General features: G+C 46.4%; 1 protein-coding gene across 3 annotated transcripts in view; it reads left to right on the top strand.

Annotated features, from left to right (window-relative positions):
* GC6 (golgin Putative 6) overlaps positions 1-21,410 on the top strand; it is a 57,450-nt gene that overhangs the window by 27,577 nt on the left and 8,463 nt on the right. For 2 of the 3 annotated variants that reach the window (XM_086772972.1, XM_086772973.1), the window contains 9 exons: positions 8,958-9,104; positions 9,356-9,429; positions 9,517-9,586; positions 9,735-9,788; positions 9,971-10,066; positions 10,197-10,247; positions 10,343-10,432; positions 10,563-10,676; positions 10,780-10,851. In XM_086772972.1, coding sequence (XP_086629098.1) covers positions 8,958-9,104; positions 9,356-9,429; positions 9,517-9,586; positions 9,735-9,788; positions 9,971-10,066; positions 10,197-10,247; positions 10,343-10,432; positions 10,563-10,676; positions 10,780-10,851 — 768 coding nt within the window. The remainder of the gene's footprint in view (positions 1-8,957; positions 9,105-9,355; positions 9,430-9,516; positions 9,587-9,734; positions 9,789-9,970; positions 10,067-10,196; positions 10,248-10,342; positions 10,433-10,562; positions 10,677-10,779; positions 10,852-21,410) is intronic. The other variant, XM_086772974.1, reaches the window with a different exon arrangement.

The following is a 21,410-nucleotide window of genomic DNA, read 5'->3' as shown; positions in this document are numbered from 1 at the left end:
TTATCCATAAAAGCATCATATCCATGAGATATCCAAAGATTTTCTTCTCTATAAACTTGGACAGATTCGTTCATAGAAATTGCTTGTGAAGCCCAATATCTATATAAATCTTGTAAGCTTGATAATATAATCCACAATATCCATATGGAAGAGTGCTAAACGTTTGCACATAAAGCCAACTCCATACTTCCAAGATAAATTTTGTGAATTCATAAATCCTTAGACCAAGTTGTCTATTGCTCATGCTCTTGCTTCATAGGCTCTGAAGTGGCTGGCCATGCTTAATAGCAATGATGGTAAGTGTGGTCCCCACTTGAGATCTTTTCTCTTCCTTATTGATAGAAGGAAGCCTCCGCTTCCAAGAAAGCCTATGCTCTGATACCAATGAAACTCGCGGCGGGTGAATATGCATTGATGGTATCAACAAGTGTGTCAAAGGCCCTAGTCCCCCAGGCACCCGCCGCGAGTTTCATTGGTATCCAATGAAACTCGCAGGCGGTGGGCGGGGGACTAGGGCCTTTGACACACTTGTTGATACCATCAATGCATATTAAAACATTTAAACATAAAAGCTCGACAAAACATCCACAAATGCTGAAAATGGAGCTTGCACGTGTGACACCACATAGAGGCCGGAATGGGCCGACCCCCCTGTTGGAGTATTTTATTACCCAAGGAGAATAATATCATGTACAAGCTTTGAGGGCCTTACTCTCCCCACAGGAGATGCCGGATTATCCATATACAAATGCCATAACACAACCCAACACGAGGCAACCAAGCCGGAACATAGGCTGTAGAAATGCCGAGCCAACAACATAATCCATATACCTCCGTGTGGGTACTCATTCTTCCCCAAAAACCACAGGTCTTCATGCAATAGAGCTAGTACAGCAAGTACAACTCTCCATTCAGCCGGTATAGTGGCTAGTACAGTAGGTACAGTGGTTGGTACAGTCGGTATGGTGGTTGGTACAGTAGGTACAGCAAGTACAAATGCTGGTACAGCAAGTACAGTGACTAGTACAGCAAGTACAGCGGTTGGTACAACAAGTACAGAAGTTGGTACAATCGGTACAATGGATGGTACATCAAGTACAACAAGTACAATGGTTGGTAAAGCAGATACAAAGACTGGTACAACAAGTACAAGGGCTAGAAATCATAATAAATGATTAAATACCCTTGCCTTCAGTATTTCTTCGCGATGGAAGCCTCCAAAACAGTCCCCAACAGCTGGTATTCTTCATGGGCAGCCTTCAAGTGAGAGAGAAAGAGAGTAGCCATCATTAGGGCAGCCTGTAATGGTGGTAGAGGCTAGTGTAAAGCAAGAGAGCCTCCATTAATGAAGAGAGAGGGCTCCAATTTATAGATTTGGGCCTCCCATGAGCTAAAATGGCAAGAGAAGGCTACAATGACAAGTGGAGAGCCACACAATAGCTGAAGTGACAAGTGTGAGGCCACTTGTCTCACTTTGATCCACTTTCTAACAAGTGTCAGGCCACTTGTCTCACTTTGGTCCACTTTCTTGCCACATGTCCCAATCTAAGAGATGGGTCCTTCCATAAACTTTATCTCTAAAAATATCCCAACTGGTAGACATTCTGTCATAGGCACTTTGCCAACTCTTGGTATCTGCTCAATTCCAGATGTAATATCGCGAACAGAATTTCAATCGGAGTCGGGCCAAAAATAGCAACTCTCCTAAATTTTAGGAGTGTGGTCCTTTGTATTCTAGGATAATCCCCCATTCCCAAAGCTTGTACTTTCCAAATATTTAGACATCCTGGAGTCCACCAGACCCCTTTCGTACTAGAAAATGTCCAGGTTGGTGACAGAGACCATGTACCTCCACGGTGGTTTTATCTTCTGCTCCACATGTTCTTTTTCTTCATTTTCTTCAGCTACCAGGTGTGTTCCATCTTCTTGAAGCATTGAGCTTCCTTGTGCCCAGGTTTTTTACACTATTGACACCTGATCTTTCTTCCTTTCTTGTCTTTCCATTTGCTTAGCATAGCTCTGTCAAGATCAATGCTACTGTCACTCTCTGCTCCTTGAGTCTTCTGGCTTCTTTAATGAGCATAGCTACTATGTCTTCATAAGATGTATCTTTGGCTAACCGGAGAACAATTTAGATTTGGGAAAAACGTGATACCTTTTCTATGCTCTTGAGGAGCACGGCAATTTTGTCATCATCTTCAACAACCACTCTAAGACTGGAGAGTTGTTGAGTGACAGGCCCAATATTGCCTAAATGTTCACTGAGGTATCACTCTCATTCATCTTTAAATCAAAGAATTTTTGCTTTAAGAATACTTTTGAATTCACAATTTTCTCTTTTTTCCCATACCTCCTTTGGAGACTTTTTGACATCAAGATGATGTATAAGACTGTCAGCAAGGATCAACCCAATGAGATGAGTTGCCCGGTCATTTCGGTCCTCCGAGAGACGAATCTTTTTTGCACCTTCTTTTGGATGATCGGAAAAGGGCTAAAGCTTCGAAATGAGAGCTTGGGACAACGCGTGCCCACTTGCTTCAATCTTTGCTTTATGATCTGGAGATACAGCTAATCCTTTTCTTATTTACATCTCTTCTAAACTTGTTGGCTTGCCTAGTATATGCTTTCTACGCTTTAGCGAGGCACTCCTTTACTGACCCAATGATTTCTGAAAATGCTTCTATGGCCTTGTTGGCCTCCAAGGAAGGCGACACCATCCTCGTAAGAAATGATGAGAAACGGTTACCAAATACTGCCTCATATGGAGTTTGACCAATACTAGTTGAGTGAGTATAGTTCAAAATTGCCTGTTACAAAGGAAGATAATGTTTCCACTTCGATTGCTGATCATGGCAATACGACTTGAGAACATATTTCTATTTGGCCATCTGTCTGAGTTGGATAGCTGTAACTTGGTTCCAAAGTTGTCGAATAATGCTCTCTAGAAATGTGAATTAAACTTTGGATCCCTATCAGATGTAATTGTCCTTGGACAAACCAGATATGAAATACCAAAGGTGAAGAAACAAGTGAGCGATATCTTCTGTTGTGGCCGTTTGCTTGCATGGAATGAGCATGCAAAACTTACTGAATCGGTCAATAATAGTCATGCATTGTGTGCTTCTAGATTGAAATGCTGCTGGAAGGGGCTCTACAAAGTCCATGCTGATGTCCTGGCAAGGTTCTCCTAGAATTGGCAAAGGCTGTAGCAACCCTACTTGTTTCGTATGAGAAACCTTCACCTTTTGGTAAATCTGACATGATTGGACATGTTGATAGACATCCCTTCTCATATTGGCCAATAAAATGAATGCTTTAACTTCTCCAATGTACTGTTGATGCCACGATGACCTTTGACAAGAGAGTCATGGGCATCGTGAAGAAGTGCCCGTCGCTTTTCCCTTAGTAAGGCATAGCCAATTTTTGTATCCTCATACCGTGCCTTGAAACTATCTAAATCTTTTCCTTGTATTTCAAGCACAATGGACTCTTGTGGAGTTTGAATGGTACCTTTGCGACTGAGAGCATTGGCAAGGGGGTTATTCTTGCGAGGAATGTATTCATTCATACCTCTAAAGTATTGGAAGATTTAACTCCATCTGCCTTGTCTGTCACTCCCTTGGGCACTAGGCATGGTTTGCAGCCATTTAAGTGCTTGATGATTTGTCTTAATTGTGAACTCCCTCTCGTAAAGGAAAGGTTTTCAATGCTTAAGAGCCGTCATCACCCCCAATAACTCTTTGTCATACATTGAATTATTCTTCTCTGCGTCATTTAATTTTCAGCTATAATAAGCCATTGGGCATCTTCTTGCTGGAGGACAACTCCTATGGTTAAATTGTTGGCATCAGTAATCACCTCAAAAAGATCATCCCATCACCCCCAATAACTCTTTGTCATATATAGCAGGCAAGACGCCTAGTGACTTATTATAGCCGAAAATTAAATGATGCAAAGAAGGCTTAATTGTTGGTATCAGTAATCACCTCAAAAAGATCATCCCATGATGCCAACTTGAGAACCGCAAACTCAGAGGCAACTTTCTTCATTGCATGGAATGTCTCGAGTGCTTTGTCCATAACGGACACTTTTTGCCGACGCATCTTCACGCCCTTGTAAGAGGTGCTGCAAGATTTGAAACTTTGTCCATGTGGGAAGTGTATGCTTGAAAGAGAGTGGATCTCCGAAGCATTTTTGGGAACATCCCATTCGAGAATTGCCCTTACCTTTCCAGGGTCAAGGCTAATCCCGTCTGCACCGATGCCATATCTCGCAGATAGTGGATTTCCTATTCGCTCTTTTTTTTTTTTTTTGGGCATTAATATAGAGCTCATTGTTTTGCAATAGTTGCAAGACCTTTCAACTTCTCGCTCATGCTGCTTTGCAGTAGCAGAAAATATGAATATATCATCCAAAAAGATGAACACACACTTTCCTATGAGCTCCGCAAAAACCCGAGACATCATCTTGTTAAACGTTGCCGGTGCATTTGTGAATCCGAATGGCATCACCAAAAACTCGTAGTGGCCGCGTTCAGTCTTAAAGGCTATTTTGGAATGTCAACCGTAAAGATCCAAACCTGATGATAACCACTTTTGAGATCTATCTTCGAAAAGAACTTCGCGTTGCTCAAAAACATACTCAATCCTGGGCATTGGGAACCTGTTTTTAACTGTGAGCTTATTGAATGTCTTGTAGTCCACGCATAATCATGCGGACTTGTCTTTCTTTTGCACAAATAAAATAGGTGCAACAAACGGCGAGGATGAGGGCTCGATAAATACAGGTCGGAGTAACTGGAAAAGCTGCTGCTCTACTTCGCCCTCCAATGTTTGAGAAAGGCGATAGAGGGAACTTATTGGGCGGTTCTGTCCTGGGGGCAACTCAATGCAATGAACCTTAGGGCGACTGGGTGGGAGCTGAGGCGGGAGATCATCCTTTAGTATAATATTTTGAAATTAGTGCAAGGAGACCATCCAACCTTTGTGTTAAAGGTGTTGCTCGTTGAACAATAAATTGCTAGCTATGGACATAAATCAAAGCACATTTGGCTCTTTTTATGATGGATCTTTGGGCCTGGATATGGGACATGAGTGAAATGTCGGGAATGCTCCACGAATCAAGACAAGCTCAGGAATACCATCAACAATTCTGAAAGTGTCCTGCCTCCAATCAGGAATGTGTGTATACTCCCTAAATCACTGAATGTTGAGAATCATATCTCACCGCAAAAGAGGTGAGACAATGAAGTCCCGTTGAAATGGGCCTTTTGAACCTTGAATCCAAACTGTTGAGCTTCAGAAAATTTGGCGGGTTGTGAAACAAACACTCGCACACAAAACACTTCAACACCCATGGGGACCTGGAAAAGGAAAATAAATAGGGGGAGCTAGAGTGCTCCTGCAAATAGTACAAGGGCACCGATTGGCCCCAAAACGCAATGGCGCCCCTTGCGGTATTTCTTTACTTGATCAAATTTGAGTACAAAGTACAACTTGTAGAATCCTCCACCAATAGGATCCCTTATAGTTTCACCCAGGACTTCCAAAAGAGAACTCTCGTTATTACAGCACAGCATACCATGGAGAAGGCACACCTATACAACACCTCCCTACTTGAAAAGGTCTTCTCCATCTCTACCATGGATCCTTCAAACCTTTTCCCAAACAGCAGTAGAGCTGTACCAAACCATATGTCCTTCCCTATAGTCACAGCTTGCATGTAACCTCGAGAAGACTACAACCTGTTCACATGAATCCAAAGACATGCTTTCCATATGAAACCAAAGACCTGTATCTGATAAACCAAAGACCTGTATCCCATAAACCATAGGCCTATTTCCCTCGATACCAAAGTCCTGTTTCCATGAGAAACCCACAAATACACCATCCAAGCACGGTGCCAAAACCAGGGTTGTTTTCCACAGCAATACCCTGTGCTTTTTCCATAACTCATAGAGATAAAGATAGAAGACGTGTCAAGCAACCCCTGAATACACATAAGTTCAAGACGAAGAGGAACAACACATCTCTTCCATGAACATCATCCCGTGTATATGTAGCTTGATCTCTGTATCCAAATCTCTTCAACAGGGCCTGCAATCCACGATGAAAGAGAGAAAGAGAAAAGCCTATCTCTAGTCTCCTGCACCAAAAAGGTTTGGGAAAATAAGGCCACCACCATTGGTCCCCATGGTTTGAAACAGCAGCACTGTCATACAACATCAAGAGGAACATCAACAGCAATCGTGCACGGCCGTACAACCCACACAAAGCTGCCACAACAGTAGCCGAGATCAACAGTGCCTCCTCCAACAATCCATGTGTGCGCATGAGCACCCACCGGTACTCACACACATGCGAGCATGTGCCCACACACATGGGAGAGAGAACCTGTAGCCGAAAACAGCACGGAGGCGCTCACAATAGTAGCCCAACAGAAGCACCACACAGTAGCGCGAATGCCCACGCACAAGCAACAACGCACGTAAGGGGGAGGAGGAGCAGTCCAAACATCCGCAGCCTTGCGCCACCTTGCGGTCCAGCCCAATGCTCCCTGCAGCAAGCCGGTTTCAATACCCTGCACTGCTGATCTGGTGTCGCCTCAACCAGATATTTTGGAGGTTTATAATTAGTGATACTATGGTTTCATTAAATGATTGTTTTAAAGATAGCTGATTCTGTGAAAAAGGCAATTTCATATTGGGTGTGTAAGTGGTGTGACTATCTCTCTAGCGACCGGCTAAACCTGGTTTGCCTGTGTCGAGCTGCTTTTTGGCGACTGGCTGCTGCTGCTGTATACCCATCTCCTGTACTGTCTTCCCTCAGCCCACGTATCTGCAACAGTGATCGCCAAGGTGATGCGCCACACCACACGACACCACACCCACAAATTCTGCCACCCTTCGCCTTATAACAAGGATGCGATTCGCTTTTCTCCAAAAAAAACTAAAAGCAAATAGCAAAACGCATGCTTCCAAATATAATATTTTAAAATCATCTAAGGTTTTAAAACCTTTAAATTAAAATCCTCTTTTTGTCCCTTTCACACTTGGTGTCATGTGCACAGTGTGTATCTACCGTGTGCTACACGCACACAAGACTAGCTTCGAGGTTTGGGGAAGCTTGGAGCTAGGTAGGCTGATTGGCGAGCTGAGTTAGGGATAGACTAACAGGCGGGCACCCAAGTATGGACGGGCGAGCGCCCAAGTGTGGACGCCCGATGACCAGCCAAGAGCCTATAAAAGGGTGGCCAAGGTTAGTAATTAGTTTATAGAGTCTCGCATGTCTTTGTGAGAGCTCTATGGTCAGGAGCCTGGATCTAGTGCAAACGTGCACCTGCTTTATGCAGCCGAGGCCGGCAGCAGTCTCGAGGCCCGCATGGGTAGGTTCGTGGCGGTATGGGACGTCACATGGTAGAGATTGGTCGGTACGTCCATCTAGTTAGCTCAGCTCGTGGCTCGGTGGGGACAGCCAAGACTTGTGGGCTTGCCCACGGTTGTCAAGGTTCGGAGGTGAGTCAGGCGTGCACGCCCTTCATGTTTGTTTGGTTTGTTTGCAGGTTTCGAGTCTTGTACCAGGAGCGTTCTACGAGGAGATCCTATGGAGGTTTGACAGTGGTATCAAAGCAAGCCTCGAGAAGGAGCAAGTCGGTAGGTAGAGAAGATGAGGTCTAAGAAAAGGTATGAGTTCGAGAAGCTTGTTGTTTTTCTGTTTATACTACTGTTTTTTCTGATTACAGCATGTTATTTTTGCATTGTTGGAACCCATGTTGGGGATTTTGTTCCTGTAAAGGGTTGTCTTGTTTAGCTATCGTATTGAGGAGGACGTTACATGGGAGACATTGACTACTCTTCAGAGAGATTACCTTGGCTTTTTAGTGAGGTCAGGAGTGAGCTCTTAGAGGAAGGGGAGTATGTCATGTGCACAATGTGTATCTACCGTGTGCTACACGCACACAAGACTAGCTTCGAGGTTTGGGGAAGCTTGGAGCTGGACGGGCAGGCGCCCAAGTGTGGACGCCCGATGACCGGCCAAGAGCCTATAAAAGGGTGGCCAAGGTTAGTCATTAGTTCATAGAGTCTCGCATGTCTTTGTGAGAGCTCTATGGTCAGGAGCCTGGATCTAGTGCAGACGTGCACTTGCTTTATGCAGCCGAGGCCGGCAGCAATCTCAAGGCTCGCATGGGTAGCTTCGTGGCGGTATGGGACGTCACATGGTAGAGATTGGTCGGTACGTCCATCTAGTTAGCTTAGCTCGTGGCTCGGTGGGGACAGCCAAGTCTTGTGGGCTTGCCCACGGAGCGTTCTACGAGGAGATTCTATGGGGGTTTGATATGTCATGTGCATAGTGTGTATCTACCGTGTGCAAGACTAGCTTCGAGGCCTTGAGGATATTGAACCCTTTTTGGATCCTCTACTTTATCACATTTGCCAATAAGGTGCCTGAAGTCCTGATGTATCCTGGTCTTTGTTGTCATGGCACTTTTAACTTGTTTTTTTAAGTGTGCAACATTAGATATTGGTTGCTTTTTTTAAATAAAGAGGGAAGGCTCCAATGATTAAAAATCAATTTCGTTCTAATTTCTGAAACAGAAGGTGGAATAAAATTATAGTTATGAGGAGCAATACCTTCCCATTTGTTCTTGTTACTTAGGCTTGCCCTGCCTGGCTGCCCCACCATTTTTGATCTTTCTCCCTTTGAGGGGTCGCCTCTTGATATCGCCCATCTAGGTGTCAGGCCCAGGTGCAGGCTTGTGAGCGTTCCTGATTGTCAAGGAAAGTTGTTGCCACTGGCTTCGCAGTAGACATCTTTTGTCTTGAACCCCATATTAAGTAGAATGTGTACCTGACTTTTAGTTGTTTTATGCACGTGTATTAAAGTGCTGATGCACATGTGTGCTTACATGTATGAGGATGTCTGACCTCGGAACCTAAAGGTGAGGCTTGATGTGAACAGGTGAGAGGGGCGCTTGAAACACTTGTCAATGCGTTGGGATCAGAAGGACATTTTCATGGCAACAAGAGCCAGGTTCAGCCGGGTATGCTGAACTCTGAGTTGCTAGCAAGAGAGCCTGGGAGTGCTTCGTTACTGCTGAGCCTTCTGGTGGGTGCAGCTATGTTGGTTTGGCTCTTTGATATCCCTTTTCATTTAAGGCCCTTTACAGACAGAATGTGAACCCAGGCTGACAGGCCCATCTTGACTACCTGTAAAGCCTTGGATGGGGGAGTTCCCCTGCCCAAGTCCACCACCATGATGTGCACAGTGGTCGGGAAGGGTGGGTGGGTTGGTCGTCTGTAAAGAGCCTAAGTCGAGCGTGTACTGGAGCGTGTACTGAACTTGCGAATGATTGTTAGGAGGAAGAGGATTTTTATGTACGCTACCACACGTTGCGTTTGCTGACGATGTTGTCCACCAACTCTTCAGTCAGGTATTGGACATTTTTGATTACTTTGTCTGCAGAATATTACTGTATTTGATGTTGTTTATATGACATAAGGGAGTGTGCATTGGGAAGGTTGCAGGAGGCAGTCTTGGCAACCCCACAAGGACTCACCCGACTCATGGACATGATGCAGGATCGCGAGGTGATATAGATAAAGCTTGCTTTTTTTCCATGCAATTATGGATGGTGAAACCTTGTATGGACACCTACATTGTTCCTATGTACTTGGACCTTTTTTGAGAGTTTTTTTTTTTTTTTTTTTTGGGTTGGGCGGGGGTGGGAGGTATCAGGTCATTCGCAATGAAGCATTGCTGCTTCTGACCTACTTGACACGATCAGCTGAGGTACTCCTGAATTGGTAGTATTTCTCAGCCACATTCATAGGGCTATGGACCTTTAATTGCTCTACCGAATTACTCGAAGATGCTATATTTCCTCTAAAGCTATTGCCACTCTTGTCAGGGCGGCAAGCATGCCTTCAGTTCTTTTTACTGTTATGCAGTGTTGTCTCTTTGCAAAATTTCAGGAAATTCAGAAAATTGCTGTGTTCGAAGGCGTGTTTGAAAAGCTTTTCAACATCATTGTTGAAGAGGGCGGCTCTGAAGGAGGCATAGTTGTCCAGGTGGGCTGCATTGTGTGATTACTCATAAGTAAGGGCATTCTTTCTTTGTGGATTGTGTGTGTGAGTAGCTTCAGTTCTTTAGGAAAATTGCTGTCTAAGGAATGGCATGGCATTTGTTGTCTGACTGCAGGATTGCTTGGAATTGCTGAACAATATCATAAGGGACAATCCATCAAATCAGGTTGTGTATCAACATATGCTTTCTTGAATATGGTGGACTGGTTGTTTTCTCAAATCAAAGTGAGAATAGTTTCTGGGTTGTTGTGATGGATGTAGAGTTTTCTGAGAGAGACTTTGGGCCTTCAACCTGTTGCATCCCTCTTGAAACTCAGGAAGAGTAACAATCATAATTTCTCACAACAAAAGGTAATAAACTAGTGGTGTGTAATGTCATGCATACATACGTACATACATGCATGCATTGCATTTCTGAGTCCGAATCCAAACTCCCTTTCATCCTTCAAATCTGCTCAAGGACAGTGGTTGTTCACGACAGATCGTAAACTTGCTGTGCCTTTTGGAAACTGTTACTTTGCTGCTTGCTCGAACTCCAGAGAAGGAGCTTGGAAAGGATGCTAATGTGATTGCCAACCAGACAGTATTAGCTCAGGTATGTCGGTGCCTCCTGTGGAATATCTCTGGTATTGCATTTCCTTTTCTACCTCAAAGTCACAGTATCAGAATGAAGCACTTGGGTTGTTCATATGTCACAGAACAATTTGCTAGATCATCTCTTAGCACTCTCCGTGGAGGGAAGAGTGTCTGCAGTTGCTGTCCGTTGTGGGGTAAGTTCTTGCAGCTCAAGAAAATCTTTCAAAAGTACAGTCGAGAAGTTCTTTTTGTTCACTCACCTTCCCTAGCCATGATGCTTCTGACTCAATGGCAAGACTTTTTGATAATTACTGAAAAACGAAGACGCATGTGTGCAGTTCTATTTCAGCTGGAGCACGATTAGTTCTCTTTGTGTGTCCTTGCAGCTCATCACAGCAGGGCTTTTACCAAGAAATACTGGACATGGATATGAAAAAACTTTTTGACAATGTTTGTGTAGTTAGGATCGGACACATCACTTGATAAGAGATTGCTTGAATTGAAACCACCTCCCACATGTGCTCGCACGCGTAGAGAAAGAAAGAAACAAAGTAATATTAACTCTACAAAAGATGTGAAGGGTCTATGAGAACAGAAGTGGTACAATGATACCATGGATATACTGAGCCATGTAAAAAGTAACTGAGAGAAAAGGAAAAACGACTATCACTAGTGTATACAGATGTGATGTCAGCATGTGACCATCAACTAGGCATCGAAGAACCTCCTGGATCTGCATCTATCTAGTGGACGGTTGTGATACTTTGGGTCGAGGACGTTTTGCCCGCAAAATAGATGGTGCTCTATTATTGAGGACCCCTCTAGGGCGGAGGCCAGATCGCTAGTGTGGGCGGTGGGCTGTGATGTGGAGGCTGCATGACAATTGAAGAATTTGTAATCTGGGAAATATCATGCTGAATTTGCCTCTTGGTATGCTGTCTCAGTAATGCATCCCTATGACGTCTGAGCTCGAGTAGGTATGGCACCATTTGGCTATGCAACTGGTCCACCTGTGCTTTCTCATTATGTATATACATTGGACTGGTGTCCATGGCAGTTGCATATGCAGGGGATTGATGTCAGTCATATGATACTGTGGATTTAGCTTTCCGCTTGGACTTGTGCTTGTGTACATGCTCGAAAATACCTGGAGAATTGGTGTTCCATTGGGTCTGGTACCTCGTGTACTTGCCTGGATTGGTATAGTCTCATGAATGGGGATTGTCCAGACTCCATACCAATGTTGCTTTGCATAGCATCTTTATGTGCTTGCCTGCAAATTAAATTTGCATGTTGTTTTCATGCTTGCTTGACTAATGTGTAGTTTCGGGTAAGGAGACGCTCGCCCATGAACTTTGCGTATGAAATTGTCTGCTAACATGGTTATGTGGCATGTGACAGGTGGTAAGTATTGGTCAAAACCTAGCCTTAGGACCTGCATTCACTGATGTCTCGAGGTGGACAGAGCTCAATGTCCACCGCCCATACCTTATCCCCTTTGTTCAAAGAGAGCAACCAGCCATGTATCAATACTAGCTTAGACACCAACTAGCTTTCCCTCTCTGCCTGACGCCCAAGGTGGACATCTCATCATCGAGAGAGAGAGAGAAGTTGCGCTTTCATGAGGCTCTTTGGCTGTATTTTCTGCACTTTCTCCTTCCGTACTTCATATCCAAGCTTGTAAGAGTGTTTTCCAACCTCCCAAGAGTGATTCCAGGCCGTATTTATCTCCTACACACTCCCAATCTCAAAGCAGTCCTCCTTTGGCTACAAACCCTAATTTCAGCCTTCCTTTCTCAAGTTGAACCATAGGGGAAACTTTCCCAAGGTTCTCTGCATCTACTTGAAGACTTTTGTCGCGAAGGATCACAACAAACTGAATATTTCAATACTCCAAGACGCTTCCATCGCGTAGACTTCCGCTAACATCAACTCTACTTGTAATTGGTAAGCCTTAATGCTCAATTATGGAAGCAAGTAGCAGGAGGGAGGAACAGGAGTCCATGTTCACATAGCTTGCGTAGTGTTCCCTCGTCCTACATGCTCTCTTGCATATGGTTTCTACCATGTCTGGGTGGAACAATAGAGAGTAGATGGTAGCGAATATGGACACTTGAGAGAGTAGTGTGAGTTGAAAATCTTCACCGACAACTATATTATTTGCAATATTGTATTCATATGCATTGGTATGGAAATCTGGCCAAAAATTCCCATGACACTATGTACATGATTCTCCCAAGATTAATATACACTATTTGAGGGAGGGGCCGGCTATTCCGGCTCATTGTGCGTCTCTTGTCAATTCAACAAATTACATCTTATATTGTGCTTGTTATCCATAAAATCTCAGTGTATTTAAGTATATTGATTAGCATTGTGTTCAACCAAACATTCCACACCGACCAGTGGAATTACATTGGTATCAGAGCATAAGGCTCTCTTTGACTGCCATCGTGAAAGATGATCATTGGGAACACTAGCTATCTCTACACTTAGAACACTATGGACAGCAGTACAATGAATGTTGAACATGCCAACAAGAGGCAGGGACAATGATATGCATGCTTTCAATGCTTTACAAGAAAGAACATACTCATGTGGTGCATCCTAGGGAATATGAACATGTGGGACAACCGTCCTGTGGTAAAGAGAAAATGCAGGAAGGAGAGTCCATAGCCTTAAGGGATGAACTTACTCGTACGCGGGCTCTTCTTATGCACAAGAAGAAGAATCGAAGCTCTACCGTCAGGGTCCATTGGTACATGATCGTTTGAAGAAAGCTGAATCAAACCGAGTTACAAAAACAGCTTCAGTTCTTAAGGTGAAGTTCTAAGCATAGAACAAGGAGCCATTGGAATCATGGATGAAGCAACAAAAAGATCATATAATTGCTATATGTAAAGCGATTATATCCATGGACATGGGTGAACTCCGATTGGAGTTTGGTGTTCTTAAAAATTCCATTAATGAGCAAGTAATGGAAGAATGTGAAATATCGGCACGAACAACCCATGCGTTAGAGGTGGGACAACTGAAAGAGGCTAATGCAAAGCTCCGGAAGGAATGGAAGAGACTAAAAAGGCTATTGAGATAGGGAACAAGGCCGTCTAGAAGGACATTGAAGAAACCTTCCAAGTGTGCTTCTGCTTTGCTTGGTCATGGTCTTACATGCGCAACACACAATTCTTAACCTTCAGCTCTTTACTTGCATAACCCACAACTTGCAATGCTCGATTCTTTCCTCCGTCAATTGCATTTGTAGCTCTTTGGTTGCTACATACATAGCCTACCAATGATTTTTTAAATCAAACTTGCAAAAGAGATGTCACCAACCATGAGAAAAACAGCAAGGAAGAGCCCAAATAAGGTATATTGTAGGAAATTCACATTAACAAGCTTCTGAGGGTAAGCATTCATATGATACCTGTTTGTGTCAATAACTGTGCCATGAGAAAAACAGCAAGGAAGAGCCCAAATAAGGTATATTGTAGGAAATTCACATTAACAAGCTTCTGAGGATAAGCATTCATATATACCCGTTTGTGTCAATAACTGTGTATAGTGAAATAGGAAAGTACTAGCCATTGTTAAGGGCTCAAATTTGCGAGGAAAATTCCCTTGGGTAGGAGAAAGATCAGAAATTTTAGTTTAATTTTGAGAAAATATTAATAAAGAGGCTAGAGAAGTAGAGAAACCATCTTTGGAGAGGAGTGTTGTACTGTTGAAGCTACTCACAAGCTGTAGTAGTGGAAAATATGAACAACCAGCAAGGTAGAGGCTGATTTGCACAAAAGAGCTTGTCGAAATGAAGGGAGAGTGCTGCAATTTATAGATTTAGGGCTCCAAGGGGTTAAAATGGTAAGAGGGCTGAAATTGACGAATGGAGAGACGTGCAAGGAAAAATGATAAGAGTGCTGTAGTTCATTGGTTTAGGGCTCCAAGAAATTAAAATGGTAAGAGAGCTGAAATTAACAAGTGAACGAAATACACTACTTTCCAAGAAGGAGAAGGCACTATAATTCTCTTGACTTTCTTTACGAGACTGCACAGAGCGTATGCTTCAGTAAGTAAACAATTGTCTAGGAGGCTGAATTGTGTGACACACTGGCTCTACATCAACGCAACATGTATACAATAGGATTACCTTTTTTAGGAATATTTGTCCTATGCTATGGCCCTATTGTGAGTCCCGGTCCGGGACATGCCAGGCACGAGCTACATAGGTCAGTCTCCATAGCCATAGAGTCTGTCTGTGTCAGTCCCATAGTCACAGGGGACGGAAGGGACGAGGGATTGGAACGGAGGGATGCCGAAACGGGACTGACCCCGGTGACGGGGACGGACGGACGGACGTCTCTTAGGAATCGTCACTCACAAGGGACGGGGACGGGGACGGGGACGGACGGACGTCCCTTAGGAATCGTCACTCACAAGGGACGGGGACGGGGACGCCTTCAAGAACGGGGACGTCGGTGGGGGACGGCTCTGTGGGGGGACGGCAGGGAGCCGTTGCGCGATTTTCTCCCCGTTTCTAGCCGTTTCGTTCACCATTTATGGTTGATGGCTTGGCCCTTGGGCCTTGGCCCTCTCTCTCTCTCTCTCTCTCTTGCCCTTGAGGCTTGCCTCTCTCTCTTGCCTATCTATATAAGAACAAGCCTCTACAAGGCTACAAGCACACACAACTTTCAGCTTTCAAGCTTCTTCTAGCTTCCAACTTCCAAGTTCCAAGCCTCTCACACAAGGCCCGCCACTCTCTACTATCTAGACTCTCTCTCTCTCTCTCATAGGCTATCATGGCCTCTTAGAGACGTTAATATATCATTTCATTTCGCCCAGTTTTTTGCTCCTGCCCCCCCCCCCCTTTCCCCACCCACCCTTGCTCCTGCCCTTCGCCTCTGCCACGCCATTTCGCCATTTCGCCTCTGCCCCGCCAGTTCGCCTCTGCCCGCCATTTCGCCATTTCGCCCCATTTCGCCTCTGCCCCCCAGTTCGCCATTTCGCCCCAGTTTTTTGCTCCTGCCCCCCCCTTTCCCCACCCACCCTTGCTCTTGCCCTTCGCCTCTGCCACGCCATTTCGCCATTTCACCCCGGTTTTTTGCCTCTGCCCCTCTTTCCCCAGTTCGCCCCAGTTCACCATTCCGCCTCTGCCCCGCCATTTCGCCTCTGCCCCCCAGTTCGCCTCTGCCCGCCATTTCGCCCCATTTCGCCTCTGCCCCCCAGTTCGCCATTTCGCCCTAGTTTTTTTGCTCCTGCCCCCCCCCCCCCCCTTTCCTCCCGCCATTTCGCCATTTCACCCCATTTCGCCTCTGCCCCCCAGTTCGCCATTTCGTCCCAGTTTTTTTGCTCCTGCCGCCCGCCCCTTTCCCCACCCACCCTTGCTCAGGCCCCCAAGGCAGCAACATAACTCTCTCTCTCTCTCTCTCTCTCTCTCTCTCTCCTCCCTGCCTGTGGGAAGGACTGCAGAGTGACCTAGAGGGATGGCCCCGAGTCTCCAAGAGAAACTCGAGGCCCTCGAGATGGCGATGAAGACACTAATCAAGGAGAACAAGAAGACATCCGATTCCAACCTCAATGAGGTGGAAAACAAACTACATCGGCACATCATAGCTCTCGAAGCACGGGTCACGAACCTCGAACAAGAGAACACGGCACTCAAGGAGGAGGTGAGTGCATTGAAAGTGGAAATGGTAGCCATCAAGAATGCTGAGAAGGAAGAAGGGGAGATCAATGACAACACTCTCACGGCCATCAAAGAAGAGATCTCCAAGGAGATCACAAAGGACATGGAGGAAAAGCTCGAAGCCAAGCAATCAGGATGGGTCGAGGTGGTGAAGAAGAACATCCGTAAAGAAGTGAGGGAGGAGACTCAAAGGGAAGAACACCAAATCATTCACACCACCATTGAGGAGAAGATGAGGCATGCCCGTCGCCTCAACATTCGAGTCACAGGTATAGCCGAGACACCCGACTCCACTCCCGAGAAAGATGGACAGCTTCTATGCATGAAGCTCGGCTACAAGGAAGAGCACCCTCTCCCCTTCACCAAAGCATGGAGAGCCGGGAAAGACTCAACACGCAAGCGAGCCCTCATCCTACAGTTTGCAGGAGAGACGGAGAGGGTCACCTTCATGAGGAAGAGGGTCATACTACGAGGTTTAGAGAGAGCTCCTATTTTCTTGGATAATGATCTCACGAGGATGCAGCTTGAGCATAGGAGAACTTGCATGCCACGAGTCTTACACGCGAGGAGAGAAGGCAAGAAGGCCTTCTATCGAGATGGTCGGGTCATCATTGATGGCCGGCCCATGGATTAGCGGTTTGGGACCTATGGGACACAGACCAGGCAACTGACAGAGATACACATGGCAGTATGGAACTGTAATGGTTCACTATGGGTGCAACCTGGACGACTGGAGCATGTTATGGTGGGGAGAGACATCATACTTCTGACAGAGACACATCAGAGCCCAGAGAGAGGGCTACCTCGAGTAGAGGGATTCCAGTGGGAGTCAGCATACAGGAGGACCACACGCCAGGGTACCTCGAGAGGGTCGGGGGGAGTAGCAGTCCTATTCAGACGGGAGCTACAGGGGAGACTGAGAGTGGTAGCACAGGATCCAGAGGCCAGATACATGTGGATCAGCTTACAGCTCTCATAGGACAGGGTTATATACATAGCTCTATGTTACTTTTCTCCATCAGGATCCTCCTATGTCATTACAGAGGACATGCCACAAGAGGAGGAGACAGGAGCCTCGCCATACACTTGTCTGTCAGAGGAGATTATGCATTATTCTACACTAGGGGAAGTATTTCTTACGGGCGACTTCAATGCCCACACACAGAGTAGACAGTGTGAGGTGTATGACTATGATGACATGGAGATCCTCCACCCTGTGGATCCAGAGGAGATAGGGGCTAGTCGGGCATCAGAGGACACTGGACCAGACAGGGGACATTATGGGGACCACTTACTAGAGTTGGGAGCCAGGCATCGTCTCGTTATTTATAACGGGATGTTATAGTGGCCGGGATCAGGAGGGCTGACATGCTTCCCACATGGGGGTCATACACGGACCGGAGGCACGGTGGTAGACTACATTATGGGGTCTGTGGAGGCATCACAGCTTGTCACCTCATTCTCCATTCCACCTCGTCCTATTGGGGCAGATCATACATACTTGGCATTTTCACTAGCCGGATCACCAATATCACCAGCCCCCCACATACCGACGCCACACACTACCATCTACTTCACACATGACATGGCAGACATATACACTGGCAGAGTAGAGGATGGACTCCTACTCATGGATCCCCTGGCACCTATGGATACCATTACAGCCCAGCTGGCATCACTCCTACACACGGCTGCAGCCTGCATTACAGAGCTTCCCACATCGTGTACACTGAGGAGAGCCTGCGAGACCTGGGACTATGCCCCAGAACAGATGGTATGATGACGAGTGCAGAGCCCTATACTCACGGCTCCGCATACAGAGAGCCTTGGGAGCCATCACAGAGCAGGAGTCGAGGAGAGAGATGAGGAGACTTACTCGCCGCAAAAGGCGGGCCTTCGCAGAGATACAGGAGCTAGAGATCTTTCATTTCTTCATGAGTAGAGATAGCCCTGTCTCATGGCGGCACTTCAGAGAGCCCCGGACCCCGACACCTATTTGCAGACCCACAGACATGGCACACATATGCAGAGGGTCTATACCATGCCCCACAGCAGCCACCTATACCTCAGCCACAGGAGCCTCGACCTACCACATCTAGCTTCTTTACCCACTCGATGATGGTACAGGAAGCTATCCGCCGCCTACAGCATGGACGGGCCGCCGACCATATGGGCCTGCAGGGTGAGCATCTCATATATGCAGTAGATTCTTTAGCTCCTTTTATTGCACACCTGTTTAACAGGGCACTAGCAGATGGTTTGCGTGCGGAGTGGACGATGCACACCATTGTGCCGATTCACAAAACAGGGGATATGCTCGATCCGAGCAACTACAGGACGGTTATGGTTGGCCACGTGCTGGCCAAACTCTATGGTGCAGTGCTGGAGCAAGAGCTTAGCTTATATGCTGAGCGAGCAGGTTTACGCTCATCAGGGCAGCAGGCTTCAAGAGAGCTTTCTCTACCACTGACCATGTATTCACTTTGAGATATATGATTGATCAGGCCAGAGTGAGGAAGAGAAAGCTCTATTGCTGCTTTGTGGATTTCCGCAAGGCATTTGACACAGTACCACGAGAGAGGCTCTTTCAGCGCCTACAGTCTCTTGGCATACCAGCAGATATGACATGGGGCATCTATGCATTATATGAGCAGGTTTTTGGGCGAGTCAGATGTCCAGGAGGTATGTCCGAGACTATTGCTAGCACCATTGGTGTGAAGCAAGGATGCCCACTTTCCCCCACACTATTTGGGTTATACATTGATGAGGTGGCTGACTTCATTACACGGGGAGGCGGAGATGGAGTTGATTTAGCAGGTACCTCAGTACATATTATGCTTTATGCTGATGATATTGTATTAGTGTCTGAGTCTCCAGGTGGTCTACAGCAGCATCTACATGCACTCGATGATTTCTGCACACAGAGGGGTCTTACTGTGAACCTTGGGAAAACCAAGGTTATGGTCTTTCATACATCGAGACAGGGCAGGAGTCAGCTGACATTCACTCTCGCAGGATGCCAGGTGGAGGTGGTGACATCATACGTGTACCTAGGGGTTACCTTCTCTGCAGCAGCCACACGCTTCACCATGGGTTCAGCAGCCAGAGCTAGATTGACACGGGGATATGCAGCATTGGCTATGCTAGAGAGACTGCCCCACCAGGCGCATTTTTAGGAGCCCCGGACGAAGGGGTGGCTATTTGACACATTAGTCACACTGGCATTGATGTATGGAGCAGCGGTATGGGTGCCAGGTCTTGCTACCCATTGGTGGACACAGATAGAGAGGCCACAGGCCCTCATGATGGCACGCATGATACGCAGCAAACCGTCAGTACCTCATGACATTATCCGAGCAGAGTTTGCTGCGCCTCCTATGATGGTAGAGGCCATATTTCAGACTATATGCCTGCTAGACAGATTCAGAGAGATGCCACAGGACAGATCGTCATACAGAGCTTTTGAGGCATCTAGACAGCTGGCTGAGGCAGGAGACAGAGGATCATGGTATGCACAGGTCACACATTGGTTCTCACAGCATGGCCTAGACATGGATCATCTACCACCATTCCAGTATGACAGGGATGCACCACATATCCGTCTCTCTCATAGTGAGAGGAACAGAGTATTGAGACAAGATCTATGGCAGCTCTATACACGAGAGACATGGATATCGCCTACACAACCTCTTCCACCGAAGATGCTATACTACAGAGATCACTTCATGAGTATCACTGATGATGGATTTATAGAGAGGCCTAGATACATGGAGGGCTTTTTACCACACGGCTCTCGAGTGGCTATTGGTCAGCTCAGAGTTTCATCACACCGATTGGAGATTGAGACTGGCAGAGCAGCACGGATCCCCCGAGAGGAGAGGGTATGCAGATTGTGCAGAGAGGAGGTGGAGAGTGAGGAGCATTATGTATGTAGACGCAGAGCATATACAGCCATCAGAGAGAGATATCCCATTTTATTCAAAGAGCCACATTCCCTACGCCAGATCTTTGAGACAGCAGACGAGCGCATACTGGGGAGATACATTCTAGACATACAGCGCCACAGAGAGACATTATTACAGGCTCAGACAGCTCCAGAGGGGGGGCGACAGACACAGATTACTACATTTTTTCAGAGATCCATCCCCCTCCCAGCCCCTACACGGCAGGGAATTACTCTCCAGAGAGCAGAGACACTTAGAGCCCGCAGGAGACAGAGGACACCTGGCTTTCGGACACCACGCCTATACCAGAGAGAGATGACAGAGATCAGAGCTCAGTTTCACAGAGGGGGTGCGGAGCGACTGGCTCGCTTCAGAGCACACCTAGGCATGTTCTTCAGGGAGCTGTGGACACCCCCTTCACTGATGTATACCATTTTATACCCCCAGTATGGTACAGGATGGAGCTAGCTAGGTTGCATATCATGATTGTATACTCCATGCATATAGCTTTGTATTCTCCTAGTAGTAGAGCTCCATCCCCTGCACACCCAGATTCAGCTTTTTTGTTCAGTATTTTTTCATTTTGTTGGGATGACAGAGGATACCCCATACAGGTACTCCGATTTGTCTCATAGGCCGAGTTCGGTCTTTTGGAAGACGTTAATAAAATCTTTCTTTCTTTTCTTTCTCTCTCACCTCGCCCTCAAGCCTCTTGAGTCTTCCAACTTCCAAGCCTCTAGGCTCTAGAGTCTAGGCCTCTCTCTCTCTCTCTCTCTCTCTCTCTCTCTCTCTCTCTCATTCCTCAAGGCTCAAGAGTCAAGCCATCTTCAACCATGGCATCCTCCTCACGTGCCGGGGCTTCCCGTAGAAGGACAACGGGATGGACATTGTGGGAGGAGGTTAACTACACCCCATCCGCTCATGGAGGCGGTTCTCGGCCATGAGCATGCAAGCTTTGCCCGTACCAGCAAACGGGTGGCGCCGACAAAGTGTGAGCCCACCTCTTGCATGAGAGTGGGCATGAGGTGAGGTTTTGCACGAATGTCACGCCCGAGAAGAGACGGGAACTTCTTGACAAGCTTAGCGTCTACGAGGCGGTTGAAGCGGCAAGAAGGACACCACGAGTGGC

This window comes from Cibotium barometz, chromosome 33 (assembly GCF_041138505.1).
Source record: "Cibotium barometz isolate CiBa-2024 chromosome 33, ASM4113850v1, whole genome shotgun sequence".
NCBI classification, from domain to species: Eukaryota; Viridiplantae; Streptophyta; class Polypodiopsida; order Cyatheales; family Cibotiaceae; genus Cibotium; species Cibotium barometz.
The sequence above is the reverse complement of the archived record's forward strand: the minus strand, read 5'-3'. Positions and strand labels throughout refer to the sequence as shown.